Source organism: Ahaetulla prasina, chromosome 11, assembly GCF_028640845.1.
Source record: "Ahaetulla prasina isolate Xishuangbanna chromosome 11, ASM2864084v1, whole genome shotgun sequence".
Taxonomy (NCBI): domain Eukaryota; kingdom Metazoa; phylum Chordata; class Lepidosauria; order Squamata; family Colubridae; genus Ahaetulla; species Ahaetulla prasina.
This window is the reverse complement of record NC_080549.1, coordinates 16,127,533-16,147,726: the sequence shown is the minus strand read 5'-3', so window position 1 is coordinate 16,147,726 and position 20,194 is coordinate 16,127,533. Positions and strand designations below refer to the sequence as shown.

General features: G+C 44.2%; 1 protein-coding gene across 1 annotated transcript in view; it reads left to right on the top strand.

Annotated features, from left to right (window-relative positions):
- LOC131183866 (connector enhancer of kinase suppressor of ras 2-like) overlaps positions 1-20,194 on the top strand; it is a 436,268-nt gene that overhangs the window by 279,508 nt on the left and 136,566 nt on the right. Inside the window, exon 10 of the mRNA XM_058154608.1 lies at positions 17,278-17,411. Coding sequence (XP_058010591.1) covers positions 17,278-17,411 — 134 coding nt within the window. The remainder of the gene's footprint in view (positions 1-17,277; positions 17,412-20,194) is intronic.

The following is a 20,194-nucleotide window of genomic DNA, read 5'->3' as shown; positions in this document are numbered from 1 at the left end:
ATCAGCTCCGTCAATGACCTAGAAATTGAGCGCAATAGGTTTTCTGTTAATCGCCCCTCTGAGAGAAGAAGGCATAAATCTAATGACTTCCTTTTCATATCTTTCTTCTTTTTTTATTACTGGGATTCCAAATGGAGGAAGAATACAATTACAAGCCATGCATTTTCTACCAGCTGCCCTTAACCAACAGAGACCTCATTCAAGCCTCTCTCTCTGTCTCGAGCAAAATCAATACTATCAAACCATATTATTCTTCTTTTCCATCATATCACAGCGGCCTTCTCCCTCCTCCTTTCCTTCTAGCTATTCTTTTCCAGGAGAAATTTTAAATCCCTCTTGGATTTCCCCAGCCTGCTTATTTCTCAGGTTTGGAGGCCAAAAGATTATGGAGTTTAAAGACGAATATTATTTATTTGTCAGTATGGAAAAAAAAACAATCAAAGCAACTCTCATGAATTGCGGCTGACTGTTGTCCTTGTTAGGTTGCTACGGCATTCAGAAGGATTTGAAAAAAAAAACTCTCAGTGATTTGATAAAGACAGGACTTTTGGTAAATTGAGACCAGCTTTGGCCCACATGGAATTTACTAAGAGCACTAAATGTAGCACTCTGATCCCAGCTATCTGTCTTTTGTTACTCAACCATGACTTTAGAGAAAGATCACCTAATATTTGCCACCCTTTGCACAATGCTGTAAATGATGCTACAGTACAAGGTTCCTAGACTCAACATTGCCTCCAGAACAGATTAACAGAGTTGGAAGGGACCTTGTAGGTCATCTAGTCCAACCCCCCACCCAAGCAGGAGACCCTATACTAGTGATGGTGAACTTTTTCAGCACCGAATGGCCAAACACATGCATGTGCGCGTGCTGGAGCACTGGAAACCCACACCTGTTTTTTGGCTGTTTTGGGGGGCTGTTTTCAGGGTTTTTTTCAGGCCATTTTTGGGGTTGCTTTCTAGTGCTCTGGCACCTGTGAAGACCAGCTGGCAATGGCGCACGTGCCCACAGAGAGGGCTCTGTGTGCCACCTCTGGCATGCATGCCATAGGTTCGCCATCACGGCCCTATACCATTTCTGACAGATGGCAGTCCAATCTCTTCTTGAGAACTTCCAGTGATGAAGCTCCCAAAACCTCTGAAGGCAACTTCTGCTCCATCGGTTGATTGCTCTCACTGTCAGAAAATTCCTCCTTATTTCCAAGTTGAATCTCTCCTTGTTCAGTTTCCATCCATTACTCCTTGTCTGGCCTTCGGGTGCTTTGGAAAATAGCTTGACCCCCACCTCTCTGTGGCAGCCCCTCAAATACTAGAAGACTGCTATCATGTCTCCCCTGGTTTTCCTCTTCACTAGACTAGCCGTGCCCAGTTCCTGCAACCGTTCATCGTATGTTTTAGCCTCCATGCCCCTAATTATCTTGGTTGCTCTTGTCTGCACTCTTTCTAGAGTCTCACCATCTTTTTTATGTGTGGTGACAGGGAATTTAGAAGTTATAGTCTAGTGAAAAAAAGGACAAGTGATGACCTGATAGCAGTCTTCCAATATTTGAGAGGTTGCCACAAAGAAAAGGCAGTCAAACTATTCTCCAAAGCACCAGAAGGCAGGACAATGGATGGTAACTAATCAAGGAGAAAAGAATCCTAGAACAAAGGAGAAATTTCTAACGGTGAGAACAATTAACCAGTGGAACGGTTTGCCTTCAGAAGTTGTGGGTGCTCCATCACTGAAGGCTTTTAAGAAGAAACTGGACAACCACTTGTCTGGAATGGTATCAGGTCTCCTGTGTGACCAGGGGTTTGTACTAGAAGATTTCCATGGTCCCTTCCAACTCTATTATTCTGTTAAGTTGTGGATGCTCCATCACTGGAGATTTTAAAGAAGAGATTTCAGTTTTTCAATATTTCGGTATTCAATATTTCTGTATTTCAGACATCATTATATTAGAGAGAGTCCAAAGATATTTTACTAGGAGGGGTCTCAAATCTTCTGCTCAAAATAAAATTCCCTATCCCACCAGGCTTGAAATCTTAGGTCTAGAAAGCCTCGAACTACGTCATCCAGTGGTGGGATTCAAATAATTTAACAACCGGTTCTCTGCCCTAATGATTTCTTCCAACAACCAGTTCGCCAAACTGCTCAGAAAGTTAACAACCGGTTCTCCCGAAGTGGTGCGAACTGGCTGAATCCCACCACTGACGTCATCTATGTTTTGACCTATGCTTAGTTAATTACTTACTTAATATTAATTACCAAAATGTTCTACATGTAAATGAATTCTTTAATTTCAACCATAATAATACAAGGGCCATCAATAGATTTAAACTCAATATAATTTCCTCTAATCTTAATTGTAGGAAACATGACTTCTGCAATAGAGTAGTAAATGTCTGGAACGCTCTACCTGATCCTGTTGTAAGTCTCTCTAATCCCCATACCTTTTACCTTAAACTGTCTATCGTGGACCTTTCATGTTTCTTAAGAGGTCCCTAAGGGGGCGTGCATAAGCGCACCAGCGTGCCTACCTTCCCTGTCCTACTGTTCCCATTTATATGTACTCATTCTATGTGTTTATGGCTGTGTTTTGTCAATTTATATCCTTTTTTTTTTGTGCCAAAAATTTTTCATGTGGCCATGTCTGTGTCTACTTTGTTACTTGTTTTCTTATTTGTTGACAAATAAATAAAATAATAATAATAATAATAATAATAATAATAATAATAATAATAATAATAATAATTTTTTTGTGGTTTTTTTTTGTTTTTTTTACATTTATATCCCGCCCTTCTCCGAAGACTCAGGGCGGCTTACAGTGTATAAGGCAATAGTCTCATTCTATTTGTATATTTACAAAGTCAACTTATTGCCCCCCCAACAATCTGGGTCCTCATTTTACCTACCTTATAAAGGATGGAAGGCTGAGTCAACCTTGGGCCGGGCTTGAACCTGCAGTAATTGCAGGCTAGTGTGTTCTAATAACAGGCTCCTTACAGCCTGAGCTATTCCGGCCCCTATATAATAATAATAATAATAATAATAATAATAATAATAATAATAATAATAATAATAATAATAATAATAATAATAATAATAATAATAATAATAATAATGGATAACCATGTATGACGTAGGGGTCTCTTGCTTCAACAGAAGATTGGACAAGAAGACCTCCAATGTTCCTTCCAATGCTGTTATTGTGTTTATAGCAAACCCCCCCACCTCAAAATTGTTAGATATCGCCTTTATAGGCTTCAAACTAGCCACTTAACAGTCATTCTTTATGTATAAGGAGAAGGTTCTATAATTAGACATCTCTAAGAACAGAATGGTTAGATTCCAAACAACCAAAAAGCGATTGTGTTTTCAATTAATTAAATGATGAAAGTCATAATTAACATTATTCCGTTGCATTTAACACCATGGTGGGAGCCAGCATAGAAACTTTGTTCATTCAATTAAATGTTAGTCAATTTTTAAATATTAAATTAAATCAAATCCAATTTGTCGTGGCCTAGCCTACTTTGTCCTGGCTTCCCCTCCTTTCAGAAAACACAAATTCTTGTACACCGTTCAGAAGTCAGGTGAGGCCTTTTACCCTGAAAATAATCAGTGGTGGAATTCAATTTTTTTTTTTTACTACCGGTTCTGTGGATGTGGCTTGGTGGGCGTGGCTTGGTGGGCGTGGCAGGGGAAGGATGCTGCAAAATCCCCATTCCCTCCCCACTCCAGGGGAAAGGATACTGGAAAATCCCCATTCCCTCTCCACTCCAGGGGGAAGGATACTGAAAAATCCCCATTCCTTCCCCACTCCAGGGGGAAGGATATTGCAAAATCCCCATTCCCTCCCCACACCAGGGGGAAGGATATTGCAAAAACTCCATTCCCACCGTCTCTGGGGCCAGCCAGAGGTGGTATTTGTCGGTTCTCCAAATTATCCAAATTTCCGCTAGCCAGAGGTTCTCCAGAACCTGTCAGAACCTGCTGAATAGCATCCCTGAAAATAATGTACATCCTTCTAGCAAACTTCCAAAGAATTGGGTGTCTTAGATTTAATGAACTTGCTCCAAATAATAAGTAATAGTAGGAGTACAGTTGGACTTTGCCCAGGTCCCTGCTTCCTTCTGACTAATGGTGGGACTAGTCCTGGGGAAAAAATTGTAAAAAGCCATAAGCAGCTGCTCTGACTGCTAAATAACAGCACTGGAAGAGACCTTGAAGGTCTTCTAGTCCAACCCCCTGCTCAAGCAGAAGAGTCAGAAAGTGAGTCAATAAGAAAGTGGGAGATGTCATTCTCTATCCATTCTCAACCTTGACCATATTTCATACATGAAATGCCCTGGGAATATTTGGGAAAGCCATGAAATAGCCAGCCCATCAGGCCAAAGTAGCCACTTTTAAATAGCTAAAGTAAGCAACAATATTGTCTTTTACCTAAGTTACAAGAATCTCCCCAGACTGCTTGACATCTCCACGGAACGACCAGATAAGGCTTTGTGCATCTTCATAATAATAATAATAGCAGAGTTGGAAGGGACCTTGGAGATCTTCTAGTCCAATCCCCTGCCCAGGCAGGAAACCCTACACCACTTCAGACAAATGGTTATCCAACATCTTCTTAAAAATTTCCAATGTTGGAGCATTTACAACTTCTGCAGGCAAGTTGTTCCACTCATTATTTGTTCTGACTGTCAGGAAATTTCTCTTCAGTTCTAGGTTGCTTCTCTCCTTGATTAGTTTCCACCCTTTGCTTCTTGTCCTGCCCTCAGGTGCTTTGGAGAATAGTTTGACTCCCTCTTCTTTGTGAAAACCCCTGAGATATTGGAACACTGCTATCATGTCTCCCCTAGTCCTTCTTTTCATTAAACTAGACATACCGAGTTCCTGCAACCGTTCTTCATATGTTTTAGCCTCCAGTCTCTTCTTTTCTGCACTCTTTCTAGAGGAGGGAGCCAAACTATTCTCTATCTTGGGGAGGTCATTTATACCCCTTGTGGCTATGCAACGATTCCAAACTGGGTCCCCCACTTAACTCCTCCTTCCAACCTAGCTGGCAGTCCCCCAACACAATCCAGATAATCAAATGATGGGGCCAGTTTTGGGCGGGTTTGAGGTTGCCATTTAGGTACAACTCTGCTTAAAACAAAACTGAGAAGTGACCTCCTGTTCTGTGATCAACTATTCGGGGAAGACTGTCCAGCCTTCTATTGCCAACCGATCCACTGCAAGTGATTTTTGTAGTGAGTCTACGACACAGTGCTCTTCTCTGCTGAATGACTGATTGCGATGACAACAGAACAGTGATCGTTGGATGAGTGGGGGAGAATATATTTAGATTTCTCAGAGTGAGAAATATTTTCTCCTTGCATGAACTGGCTTGTCACTCATCATCAGTTCTTGCATTTCGAGAAATGCACCTGACTGGGCATGTGGTGGAACTTGTTTAAGGATGGCTTGAGCAGTTGCCAGTGAATAAACACTGTTTTAGATATACTTGCATATAAAATAGAAGGATGTTAAACTCTTTGCCTTATATGTGTCTGTTTGTGGAAGAAGGATTTGATGCTGTTCCCCATTTGTATCCCACATGATACCAACCTAAGAGGAGACAGCCTATGGAGAGTTTTAGGTGAAAAAGGACTTTCCTATCCTTTGGAGCAGGGGTCACCAACCTTTCGGACCTCAGGGACCACTAAAGTCATAATTTTAAATCCTGTGGACTACTAATATGGCCTGCTTAATGACCGGCTGGTTGAGCGTGGCTAGATGGTCATGTGACTGGGTGCGCATGGCCAACTCGATGTCACTTATGTCGAGGAGCGCCTCACCGGCCTCTACTAGCCCCTGCCCTCCCAGCCACTCCTTGCTTGCCTGCCCGGGCTCCTTAGGGCGCCAACAGGAAACAGTTGTTGGAGCTAAACAGCCACTATGAGAAAGAGTTGGCAAAATAGCTCAGTTCAAATTGGATCTGACCAAGAAGGAGGCTCAACAGAAGCACCACACTGAGGACTAGGAGCATAGGCTTTCCAAGTAGAGGGAAGACCTGCGGGAGTGCAAGGCCAGGTACTGGCGCCTGGAGGTTCAGCGGGCTGAGATGGTCAGCCAGTTTCAAGCCATGATGCAGTCCCACTGGAACAAGGCCCTCCAGCTCTTTGCCACCAGTAGCACTTCCCTTCAGCCTTTGCCCAAAGCCCTGCACTAGGAGGCTGAAGTAAATCCCAAGTCAGAATTTCTGCCCACTTCTGACCCACATAAAAAGACCCCAGAGGGGGAGACTCTCTGCAGTAACACAAGTGTTCATTGCACGTATCCAGCCCAGGGGCTGTAGTTTGAGGACCCCTGATTTAGTGCAATATAAAAAAAATGCAAATAATTTTTCTGCAGACCACCAAAATTTTCTCGTGGAGCACCAGTGGTCCACGGACCAGCAGTTGTTGACTGCTGCTTTGGGAAATGAATGCCTTTCTGAAATGATCTTCAGCCCCTTCCCGTTTTAAAGGACAGCTGGGAACATCTACTCAAAGACCTTGTGGTGATCAGATAAGATCACCTAAGCAAGTGTCTTGGAGTCAGCTTTGCTCCTTCCTTTCCTGGGAGGATTCACAAAGCCAAATGCATTTCTCTTGTCCCATGAGGTGGCTTCAAAGTCATCCATCATCCATGTTAGTACCAGACAGAGAAAATCTATGGGTTCTTTCATTTTGTGAAAGATAAATTTGCTTTGAATGTTCTTTCCAAGGAAAAGATAACTTTGGAAAAATTCTCACAGTGGAGAGATTCTTTCATATTTTTTTTAAAAAAACTGGGGAACACCCTTGTCCTTACATAGCGATGAGATGACCATGGGGATATTTAAATATTCTGTCTTTCATTGTACAATCCTCTCCCCAGGAGTTTGCATTAGTCAACCAATCCCCCTTACCAGAGGGAGCCCCCTTGTGGAGTACTGTGAAGCCATTACCATGACAACTCCACTGTGCTGTACAGTAGAAACCATTTTAAGGCACAACAGGCTGTATCTTAACAGGACTTGAATCCAAAATGTGCACTATCACTTTCAAAAGTACTGTGATTTGACACTATAGATATAATTCATTCCTTTTCATTTCAGTGGCCCAGGCGTTCCAGAGTTATGCTGGAACACACCAACACACACACACACCAACACACACACACACACACACACATCAAGGGGTGTTAGGAGTGTCTTATCCCCACAGTATTTTTTCCAGAGAGTAAGTCATCTGTGTACAAAGTTTGGTTGAAATTGCTCAAGGCAGCAAACATACATAAATCTTCTACCTCCTCCTATTTTCTCCACAACAACCCTGTGAGGTGGGTGTACCTGAGAGAGTGACTGGCCCAAAGTCATCCAATCAGCTTTCATGTCTAAGGTGGGACTGGAACTCTCTGTCTCCTGCTGATTGGCCCAAAGTCACCCAGCCAGCTTTCAGGCCTAAGGCAAGAGTAGAATCTGATACCTAAGAATTCTGTTGACCTCTCCCTTTGCAAGATATAGATGAAAGTACCTCCACAGAATCAGTGAAGCAAAGAGATACCTAATAATGAATATGAAATTGAACAAACATCCCAAAAGTATGTTTATAATCAGTTTTATTCCAATTTGCTGTTCAGTCGAAAGGGATGTTGGAGACCCTAGTCAACACTAGTGATTTCTAATGAAGGACCAGGGGAGACATGATAGCAAGTCTTCCAATATTTGAGGGGCTTCCATAGAGAGGAGGGGGTCAAGCTCTTCTCTAAGGCCTGACAAGGAATAGTGGATGGAAACTGATCAAGGAGAGATTCAACCTGGAAATAAGGAGACGTTTTCTGACAGTGAGAGCCATCAACCAATGGAACAGAAGTTGCCTTCGGAAGTTGTGGGAGCTTCATCACTGGAGGCTTTCAAGAAGAGACTGGACTGCCATCTGTCAAAAATGGTGTAGGGTATCCTGCTTGGGTGGGGGGAATGGACTAGATGACCTACAAGGTCCCTTCTAGCCCTGATAATCTGTTAAACCCCTTTAGTTTGTTGTTTCTCATCCTTGGCAACTTTAAGACCTGTGGAGTTCAACTCCCAGAATTCCCTAGCCAGCATGACTTACTGTGGAATTCTGGGTTTTGAAGTCCACAGGCTTTTAAAGTTGCCAAGATTGAGAAAGTTTGACTCTCGTTGCAAAATCTATGATGCTATGACATCATTCCAGCATCTCTGACAGATTTAAGCGCTTCTGGAGTCTATTTTAAATAAATCTCTTCCCTTGTCATTCCTATCCTTTGCTTCTAGCGTTGACCTTTTCAATATCTCCACTCTATCTTCTCAATGGCCATTTTCATTTGTAACTAGTGATGTTTTAATTATGAGCCATAGCCCTACATGAGTGGGGTGACTCTGTAAAATCTCTGTAAAGTATTAGACAAGATCCAGAAATAAAAGGAATGAAAATCAAAAAAGAAAAATATAAATTACAAGCATTCGTAGATGATTTAGATTTTATATTAGAAGAACCACTAGAAACTGGTCCTAAATTGATAGAGAAAATTCAGGAATATGGAGAAGTGGCAGGGCTGAAAATAAACAAAGAAAAAACCAAAGTAATAGTTAAAAATCTTACAGATAAACAAAAAAATAAGAATTGACCGAGAAAATAGATCTGCAGATAGTAAAGAAAGTTATATATTTAGGCATTTAGTTAACAGCAAGATGTGCAACAATTAAAGATGATAACTATATAAAAGTAATAAACTAACAAATTAAGTTAGACCTGGAGAAAAGGAAGAACGTGCAACTATCTTTGATAGGGAGAATAGCATGGGTGAAATCTACTTACCTTCCTTACCGACTTGGAAGTCTACACGCTGCGCGCGCAGACCTTCTGTGCATGCGTAAAACCTTCTGCGCATGCGCAGAAGGTAAAAAAGACATTACTTCCTGGTTAAAACCAGGAAGTAATGACACCTGGGTGGCAGGTGTCGCCGGGGGTTCAGCAATCACTACCGGATCGCCGAACCACCAGCCACGATCGCTACTGGATCACGAGATCTGGTCAGAATCAGGAGCATTTCATCCCTGGAGAATAGCCACTATAAAAATGAATATACTACCGAAATCATTATTTTTTGTTCCAAACAATACTGATAAAAATAGAGGAAAAAATACTTTGAAGAACTAAATAGAAACAATTGGAAATATATTTGGCAAGGGGGAAAAAAGCAAGAATAAAACTGAAAATATTACAGGAATCTAAAAGCCGTGGGGCCTTTGGACTACCAGATTGGGAGCATCGGTACTTACATGGGTAAAAGGATGGATAAACTTGAAACATCAAAGATTACTACTATTAGAGGGACATGATCTTCAACTAGGATGGCATGCTTTTTTATGGCCACTCTATCTTCTCAATAAAAGGGACGTGGTGGCTTAGTGGGTAAGACGCTGATCTTGTCTATCGAAAGGTCGGCAGTTACGCGGTTCGAATCCCTAGTGCTGCGTAACGGGGTGAGCTCTCATTACTTGTCCCAGCTTCTGCCAACCTAGCAGTTCAAAAGCACATAAAAAATGCAAGTAGAAAAAATAGGGACCACCTTTGGTGGGAAGGGAACAGCGTTCCGTGCGTCTTTGGCATTGTTCTGTCTCCTTCCCCACTTCGGAGCAACGAGCTGGCCTTCACCCAGTGGATATATGGCCCTTATCAGTCCTGGCAGAGAAATCGCAGCTGCCTGCCAAAGTTCAAACGAATGACTCACAGAGTAAGACTTTCAGCTCTCTTTGAAACGGTTCAGCTAATTTTTGCTTCCCGTGGAATGAAAGCAGTTCCAAAGCTCCTTATATATCCTCTGGAGTGGGGATCCTGCCCCACCCTTCCCTTTGATGACGCCGCCTCTCTAATCTTCTGAAGCGCGGTTTGATCCAAGCTTTATTATTATTATTATCAGCTGGGTCTGAAGGCGTAGCCTGAGGAAGGGAGGAATCAGGGGATGATGGCCTCATTACGTCCTCCGACTGGTCTGGTTCTGGCTCCTGGAGCCAGGCCAAAGGAATCAGTGCTCCCGAGGTAAGCTTTACCGGCCCTTCCCCCTCACTCTCGGAGTCACTTTCGGGCATGGGGCCAGGTTCGGGGGCTGGAATCACAACAGGCATTGAGTCATGCCAGCCACATGACCATGGAGACGTCTTCGGATAGCGCTGGCTCTTCAGCTTTGAAACGGAGATGAGCACCATCCCCTAGAGTCGGGAACGACTAGCACGTATGTGCAAGGGGAACCTTTACCTTTATCTTCTCAATGGCCATTTTCATTTGTAGCTAGTGATGTTTTAATTATGAGCCACAGCCCTACATTGGTGGGCTGGGCTAGACTGGGCTGGGCTGGAGACTCTGTAAAGTCAAGTCTTGATGAACATTTATCCATGCTGGGTCTCTCCCAGCATTTCTGACTGGTTCTTAATGCTCCCATAAGAGCAAAGAATCATTACCCTCTGACAGCAAAGTTGTTTTCGTTGGCTGATGTCATCAGATTTTAATCAGGGGGAGGAAAAAAAACTTTATCTTAAGGTTGCAGCCTTCACCGCTGGTGGGACCAACCAGAAGGGAGTGAGCTGATTTCATGCCACAGGACCAAAATAGATTCTCGACTAAATCTCTTTTCATAGAATTTTAGTAGTGTTTAGGTTCCAAAATAAGTTCTGAGGGTTTCCTCCCCACTCTCATCACCTTACTGCTATAGCTGAGCAGACTTCACACAGAAATATTCCTAAAGAATTATTCCACGGTGTTATGAATATTTATCGAAAGGGGAATTGGCTATTTCATGGACAATTAGTGCCTAACTTTGATTTTGGGTAAGCAGAAAAGTAACCTATTCCAAATTCAGAAGTTATGCTATATAGTACATGGTGTGGCAGGAATACGCCTAGAGAGTGCCTGGAGATCCAGCCGCTCTGAGGCTGACCGGACACTAGTTAGGTCCTATAGTAGGACCTACCTAGTGGCAATGAGGGTTCTTGACGTTCTCGTTCCTCCCTCATTGCGTCGGCAGATAACCGCCCGGCCGCCCTGTTTGGGTGACCCGCCTCCTTCAACAGGAGGCGGGAGGACCCCTACAAGGGCGTGCCGAGGAGTTTAACGGTTATCTATCGACAAAATCGCTCAGCTCGGGACGGATTGGATCAAAATTGGGTAGATCCAGGCGAGGGTTCTGAGGCCCGTCTTGTTGAGGTGGTTTGGGATGACTTTGATCCTGTGACTCCCGAGGACATGGACAGGTTGCTGGGTAGGCTGAACGCCACCACATGTTTACTGGATCCGTGTCCCTCCTGGTTAGTACTGGCTACTCAGGAGGTGACGAGGCTGGCTCAGGGATTACAAATGCTTCTTTGCGGGAGGGGTCTTTCCGCGGCCTTGAAAGAGGCAGTGGTGAGACCCTCCTCAAGAAGCCTTCCTGGACCCAGCTGTTTTAGGGAACTACCGGCCAGTCTCAATCTTCGCTTCACGGCGAAGGTTGTAGAGAGTGTGGTGGCATGTCAGCTACCCCAGTACCTGGATGAAGCTGTCTATCTAGACCCGTTCCAGTCCGGCTTCCGGCCCGGATACAGTACGGAGACAGCTTTGGTCGCACTGGTGGATGATCTCTGGAGGGCCAGGGATAGGGGTTATTCCTCTGCCCTGGTCCTATTAGATCTCTCAGCGGCTTTTGATACCATCGACCATGGTATCCTGCTGCGCCGGTTGGAGGGGTTGGGAGTGGGAGGCACCGTTTATCGGTGGTTCTCCTCCTACCTCTCTGACCGGACGCAGACGGTGTTGACAGGGTGGCAGAGATCGCCTCATGTGCGGGGTGCCGCAGGGATCGATTCTCTCACCCCTCCTGTTCAACATCTATATGAAGCCGCTGGGTGAGATCATCAGTGGCTTTGGGGTGAGATACCAACTGTACGCTGATGATACTCAGCTGTACTTTTCCACCCCGGGCCACCCCAGCGAAGCTGTCGAAGTGCTGTCCCGGTGTCTGGAGGCCGACGGGTCTGGATGGGGAGGAACAGGCTCAAACTTAATCCTCCAAGACGGAGTGGCTGTGGATGCCGGCACTCGGTACAGTCAGCTGCAGATGCGGCTGTCTGTCGGGGTGAATCATTGGCCCGATGGAGAAGGTACGCAACTTGGGCGTGCTCCTGGATGGTCGGTTGTCCTTTGAAGACCATTTGGCAACCGTCTCCAGGAGAGCATTTTACCAGGTTCGCCTGATCCGCCAGTTGCGCCCCTTCCTGGACCGGGATGCCTTATGCACAGTCACTCATGCTCTCGTTACCTCTCGCCTGGACTACTGCAATGCTCTCTACATGGGGCTCCCTTGAAGAGCACCCGGAGACTTCAGCTAGTTCAGAACGCGCTGCGCTGGTTATTGAGGGAGCGCCTCGAGCTCCCATATAACACCTATCCTGCGCAGACTGCACTGGCTACCTGTTGTTTTCCGGTGCGCTTCAAGGTATTGGTTACCACCTTTAAAGCGCCCATGGCTTAGGACCGGCTATCTACGGGACCGCCTACTGCCGGCTTCTATCTCCCATCGTCCGCACGCTCCCACAGAGAGGGACTCTCAGGGTGCCGCCAGCCAAACAGTGTCGACTGGCGGCCCCAGGGGAGGGCCTTCTGTGGGGCTCGACCCTGTGGAACGAACTTCCCTCGGACTTCGACAATTACCTGACCTTAGGACCTTTCGCGAACTTAAAACTTATTTATTCCGTATGGCTGGACTAGCCTGATTCTTATTTTTATTGGATGGGTTTTTAAAATTCTGTGATTTTATGGGGAAGTACGTTTTTAATATTTTGGGCATTTAAATTAGTTTTTTAAGGGATGTTTTTAATTATTGTATGTATGTATATTTTATCTGCCTGTTCACCGCCCTGAGTCCTTCGGGAGAAGGGCGGTATACAAATTAAAATATTATTATTATTATTACATTTCCAAATTACAGAGATATAAAGGCATATTCATTAGTTTCTTGAAATTCTCAGTATTAAAACCTAGCCACACATCCCTAAAATTAAAGGCAGTTACTTTGGCCCCCTTTAACGTGAAAGAGAACTAGAAGGACAAAATATCAGAGAACAGAGAATAGTCACAAAATAGCTTAGTGGGTAAGATGCTGAGCTTGTTGATCGAAAGGTCGGCAGTTCAGCGGTTCAATCCCTTGTGCTGCCGTGTAACAGGGTGATCTTCCGTTACTTGTCCCAGCTTCTGCCAACCTAGCAGTTCGAAAGCACGTAAAAATGCAAGTAGAAAAATAGGGACCACCTTTGGTGGGAAGGTAACAGCGTTTCGTGCGCCTTTGGCATTGAGTCATGCTGGCCACATGACCACGGAGACGTCTTCAGACAGTGCTGGCTCTTTGGCTTTGAAATGGAGATGAGCACCGCCTCCTAGAGTCGGTCGGGAATGACTAGCACATATGTGCGAGGGGACCCTTTACCTTTACTTATCCAGGAAAATAACAGAACAACAGAGTTGGAAGGGACCTTGGAGGTCTTCTAATCCAACCCCCTGCTCTGGCAGGAAACAAAAACGTACAGTGTTGCAGCATTCACAACTTCTGGAGGCAAGTTGTTCCACTGATTAATTATTTTAACCATCAGGAAATTTCTCCTTAGTTCTAGGTTGCTTCTCTCCTTGATTAGTTCCGATCCACTGCTTCTTGTCCAGCCTTCTGGTGCCTTGGAGAACCGGTTCACCTTCTCTTCTTTGTGGCAGCCCCTGATATATTGGAACACTGCTCTCATTTCACTCCCAGTCCTTCTTTTCATTAAACTAGACTTACCCAGTTCCTGCAACCGTTCTTTATATGTTTTAACCTCCAGTGGCTTTGGGGTGAGATACCAACTGTCGCTGATGATACCCAGCTGTACTTTTCCACCCCGGCCACCCCAGTGAAGCTGTCAGTGCTGTCCCGGTGTCTGGAGGCCGTGCGGGTCTGGATGGGGAGAAACAGGCCCAAACTTAATCCCTCCAAGCGCGAGTGGCTGTGGATGCCGGCACCTCGGTACAGTCAGCTGCAGATGCGGCTGTCTGTCGGGGGTGAATCATTGGCCCCGATGGAGAAGGTACGCAACTTGGGCGTGCTCCTGGATGGTCGGTTGTCCTTTGGAGACCATTTGGCGGCCGTCTCCAGGGGAGCATTTACCAGGTTCGCCTGATCCGCCAGTTCGTCCCTTCCTGGACGGGATGCCTTATGCACAGTCACTCATGCTCGTTACCTCTCGCCTGGACTACTGCAATGCTCTCTACATGGGGCTCCCTTGAAGAGCACCGGAGACTTCAGCTAGTTCAGAGCGCTCTTGCGGGTTATTGAGGGCGTCTGGAGCTCCCATATAACACCTATCCTGCGCAGACTGCACTGGCTCCCTGTTGTTTTCCGGGTGCGCTTCAAGGTATTGGTTACCACCTTTAAAGCGCTCCATGGCTTAGGACCGGGCTATCTACGGGACCGTCTACTGCCGGCTTCTATCTCCCATCGTCCGCACGCTCCCACAGAGAGGACTCCTCAGGGTGCCGTCAGCCAAACAGTGTCGACTGGCGGCCCCAGGGGAGGGCCTTCTCTGTGGGGCTCCGACCCTGTGGAACGAACTTCCCTCGGACTTCGACAATTACCTGACCTTAGGACCTTTCGCGAACTTAAAACTTATTTATTCCGTATGGCTGGACTAGCCTGATTCTTATTTTTATTGGATGGGTTTTTAAAATTCTGTGATTTTATGGGGAAGTACGTTTTTAATATTTTGGGCATTTAAATTAGTTTTTTAAGGGATGTTTTTAATTATTGTATGTATGTATATTTTATCTGCCTGTTCACCGCCCTGAGTCCTTCGGGAGAAGGGCGGTATACAAATTAAAATATTATTATTATTATTATTATTATTACATTTCCAAATTACAGAGATATAAAGGCATATTCATTAGTTTCTTGAAATTCTCAGTATTAAAACCTAGCCACACATCCCTAAAATTAAAGGCAGTTACTTTGGCCCCCTTTAACGTGAAAGAGAACTAGAAGGACAAAATATCAGAGAACAGAGAATAGTCACAAAATAGCTTAGTGGGTAAGATGCTGAGCTTGTTGATCGAAAGGTCGGCAGTTCAGCGGTTCGAATCCCTTGTGCTGCCGTGTAACAGGGTGATCTTCCGTTACTTGTCCCAGCTTCTGCCAACCTAGCAGTTCGAAAGCACGTAAAAATGCAAGTAGAAAAATAGGGACCACCTTTGGTGGGAAGGTAACAGCGTTTCGTGCGCCTTTGGCATTGAGTCATGCTGGCCACATGACCACGGAGACGTCTTCAGACAGTGCTGGCTCTTTGGCTTTGAAATGGAGATGAGCACCGCCTCCTAGAGTCGGTCGGGAATGACTAGCACATATGTGCGAGGGGACCCTTTACCTTTACTTATCCAGGAAAATAACAGAACAACAGAGTTGGAAGGGACCTTGGAGGTCTTCTAATCCAACCCCCTGCTCTGGCAGGAAACAAAAACGTACAGTGTTGCAGCATTCACAACTTCTGGAGGCAAGTTGTTCCACTGATTAATTATTTTAACCATCAGGAAATTTCTCCTTAGTTCTAGGTTGCTTCTCTCCTTGATTAGTTCCGATCCACTGCTTCTTGTCCAGCCTTCTGGTGCCTTGGAGAACCGGTTCACCTTCTCTTCTTTGTGGCAGCCCCTGATATATTGGAACACTGCTCCATTTCACTCCCAGTCCTTCTTTTCATTAAACTAGACTTACCCAGTTCCTGCAACCGTTCTTTATATGTTTTAACCTCCAGTCCACTAATTGTCTTTGTTGTTCTTCTCTGCACTCTTTCTAGAGTCTCCACATCTTTTTCAAATCGTGGTGACCAAAGCTGGATGCAGGATTACAAGTGTGGCCTTAATAAGGCCTTATAAACTGGTATTAACACTTCACGTGATCTTGATTCTGGCAGACTACAAAATCTGGTATTCTGGCTTCTATTTGTTTGGATGAATTCTTTACTATGGATGTAGAGGCCCTGTGGAAGTTTTCCAGCATCCATACTACAATTGACTTTGACGTGGCACAAGAGATAATGTTCCTCCTGCTCATTTCTGCTATTAATTATATTGCAAAGAAAAACAAAGAGCAGCTACGATGGTGGATCTGAAGGAATTATGAAACTGAAAACTTAGAAAAAAAGTTAGAAATGTTTAACAGACTAATTTGTGAGAAACTTTAATATGATTGGTGATTGCAATACGCTCAAGCCATGTGCTATTCCCAAAGTGTCCCTGCTTCTAAATATCTTAAAGGAAGAGCTGTTTGGTTTTGTTAAAAAGTCCCTTTCAAAATTAATGCACGGTGTTTATGCATCTCTGCCTAAGCTTTAATGTGACCAATCCCCTTTAGGCACCGAGTTCCAATACCCGATTATTGTATGAACATCTATAAACTGGAGATGATTTCTACTAATGGTTCATCTTGAGTCACAGTGTCTTAGAGCCACAAGCCAACTCCTGCTTCCCATGATTAAGTCTCTGCGCATAGATGCGTATGGGTGTTCATGTTGCGTAAATAATTATTCTCCAGAGGAAAAAAACAAACAAACAATTTGCTTCTATTACAGCGGTCTCTTCTAAATAACTAAGGGCTTCCAGTTAATAAATAGTCAAATGGAATATCTGTTGGAGAGACCATTTTTTGCTATTATCAGTCCAGAAAGTGAGAGCAGAGGTGGGTTTCAGCAGATTCTGACCAGTTCTGGAGAATCGGTAGCGGAAATTTTGAGTAGTTCGGAGAATCAGTAGTAAAAATGCTGACTGGCCCCGCCCCCATCTATTCTCTGCCTCCCAGGTCCCAGCTGATTGGGAGGAAATGGGGATTTTACAGGAACCTTCCCCTGCCACGCCTACTAAGCCACACCCACCAACCACACCCACAGAACCGGTAGTAAAAATTCTGACTGGCCACACCCCTATCTATTCTCTTCCTCCCGAGTCCCAGCTGATCGGGAGGAAATGGGGATTTTGCAGTATCTTTCCCCTGCCACACCCACCAAGCCATGCCATGCCCACCAAGCCACACTCACAGAACTGGTAGTTTAAAAGAATTGAAACCCACCACTGACTGGGTGAGAGGTTTTTAGCATGCCAACTTTGGGATGAGGCGTCCATTTTGTTGCAGTGAAATGAGGTGGGAGAAGCTACATATGGGTAGTTTATGCAGAGTTTTCTCTTTTTCTCTCTCTCTTTCTGCCCATATCCCCGCCCCCTTTCCAGCCTGTGATTCCAACCAGCCCAACGAGCAGTTTCACCACGCCAACCAGCACGATGGGTATGAACTCCAAAATGGACAACTCGACCTTGCAAGATGTATTTATCTTCTCCCCCGTGTCAGGACTTTATGGCCCCAGGTATGCCCTGGCTGTGTAGAACGATAGCAATAGTAATAGCACTTCGACTTGTATATACACCTGTTCTGTGTTTTTTTTTTAAGTTTTTCATTTTGTTTTAATACAAACATTCCATCTTTCATTAAACGGTGTATCGTCTGGGTACAAATATTTTGTGCAACAATTAAAATGTATAGCCGTATTCATTATTTTATCTATTCTGAAATTAATACTAATATCTTACATGCCTAATATTATAACAATCCTCTTCTTAACTTGTTTAACTTTGTTAAAACATTTCCCATATTTCACTCCTCTGCTTTTATTTCTAATTTTCATATTTATTCTCTAACCATTGCTAAAATAACTCCCATATACTGTAATAATCAGATTCTTCCTTTTCTTTAATTGCAAGTGTTATTCCTATTCATTTCTGCACATTCTAATGTTTTCTTAATTGTGTTCTCATCCGTAGGGATCTCTACACTTTCCCAATTTTGTGCAAATACAATTCTAGCTGCAATTATTACGTGAATAATCAAATATACATTTTCTTTATTATAAGTTTCTGGTAAAACACCTAACAAGAATAATTCAGGTTTAAAAACAATATGTTGTTGTATCATCTTCTCCAATCACATATGAATTTTTGTCCAGTATTTCTTAGCTTCTACGCATGTCCACCACATATAATAGTACGATCCTGGTAGCTGATGGCATTTCCAACATTTAGCTGATTTATCTTTAAACATTTTTGCCAATCTTTCCAGTGGAAGATGCTATACCTTGTATACCTGTTCTGACCCAGCTCCCCAAACACGACAAACCCTCTGAAGTAAACTCAAAGATTCCTTTAATTAGGAGTGCAGGCAGCCCCAGCAAAAAGTTTCTCTCTCAACACAGGCTAACAGGTCCATCCAGGCAGGAGATGAATAGTTTTCTGCCACATCTATTCATCTCAACTCCCTGCCTTTTAGCCCCAAATTTAAGGTGGGGCTTCGCTAACAGCGGTGGCTCTTCCTTCCCAAGGATCGGCCCACTGATTTCCACTGCTCTCCTCTCCTCTGCCTTCTGCACAGCCACGGCACTGGACCCAGCTGTTCCTCTTCTTTCTCATCAGCCACCTGGGGGCTGTTGACTCTCCATCTGAGGGCTGATGGATGGCCCAGGCTCCACTTCTGTCTCTCTCTCTCTCTGCCAGCTCCGTCTCCTCTTCCCCCTCGGAGCTCTCAGGTTGCCTTGATGCTGACCTTGACTCCCATACCGCCTCCTCCTCTGATTCGGCTGCTGGAGGGGCCAGCAGCCAATGGGCCACAACAATGCTGTGCTTTACAGCCCTTTCTAAGCAGTTTACAGAGTCTTGCCCCCAACAATCTTAGTTACTTGAAGATGAGTGGACTTCGACTCCCCAGTATTCTCCAATACTCCCCAGCCAACATTCTAGAAATTGAAGTCCATCTGTCTTCAAGTGACCAAGTGTGACAAACATTAGTCTAGATGGACTGTTTAATGTAAGAGACTGTTTTTTAAGCTCAAACTGTTGCATTTTTCTGGACCTAGTTTTTTCTTCCTTTACTCATAGCTAATTTCATGAGTAATCTGAGTTCCTCTGAAGAGTTACTCTTAACGGAAGACAATGTCTGTGAATTTTTGACCTGTGTGGATTTTAAAGGGTTTTTTGTTTCTTTCGTTCCATTTTCAATATTGTTTTAATGATTGAATCTCACTTTGAAATCTATTGATTCAGGAAGAGGTTTAAAATTATAGGAGGACTAGCTTTTACTTTAACCTGATTCTGCCATACCTTTTCCATCTAGAATTTTTTAGAGGCTGCTTTGAAGTTATTTTATAGCATTTTTACTAAGAGGTTTTTTTTAATTGATTATGAATGTTGCTCTAGTTTTAACAGGGTATAACTTGTTTGTAAATTAATCCTGCTCTGGAATTGTTTTCAGTAATAAAGTGGGAGGACAATTTTACCAACAAATTAAACGTAATTAATAGTAGTACGAATACACTCTCTTAACATGGTCAACTCATGACAACCTGTGGCTGAGCTGAAGTTGCTGGGGAAAAAGAATTACAGATAAGTTAATTCTTCACCAGGCCTTATGTTGAAGAATCAGTCTGTGATTCTGACTGCCTTGGTTTCTTTCCTTGAAAACATTTCACTTCTCATCTAAGAAGCTTCTTCAGTTCTCCAGGTTAGATCTGAAGAAGATTTTTAGATGAGAAGTGAAATGTTTTTAGGAAAAAAATCCAAGAGAGTCTAGTAGCCTTTTGTAAAAACACCTTTGGGACAATCATGACCTGGATGACTGAGAATCTCAATAGATATCCATATGCATTCACTGATTTGTGAATTGCACTTTGCACTCAATAAAGGACCATTAGCCGGAGGACCTTGTTCCAGTGGGACTGCATCGTGGCCTGGAACTGGCTGACCATCTCAGCCCGCTGAGCCTCCAGGCGCCGGTACCTGGCCTTGCACTCCCACAGGTCTTCCCTCTGCTTGGAAAGCCTATGCTCCTAGTCCTCAGTGAGTTGCTTCTACTGAGCCTCCTTCTCGGTTAGAGGAATGGCTGGGAGGGGTGAGTAGAGGCTGGCGAGGCGCCCATTGATGTGAGTGACATCGAGTTGGCCACGCCCACCCAGTCACATGACCACCTAGCCACACCCATACAGCCAGTCATTAGGCAGATCATATTAGTGGTCCGTGGGACTTAAAATTATGAATTCAGTGGTCCCTGAGGTCCGAAAAGTTGGTGAGCCCTGCTCTAGATAAATCTCCTTCTGGGTCATGG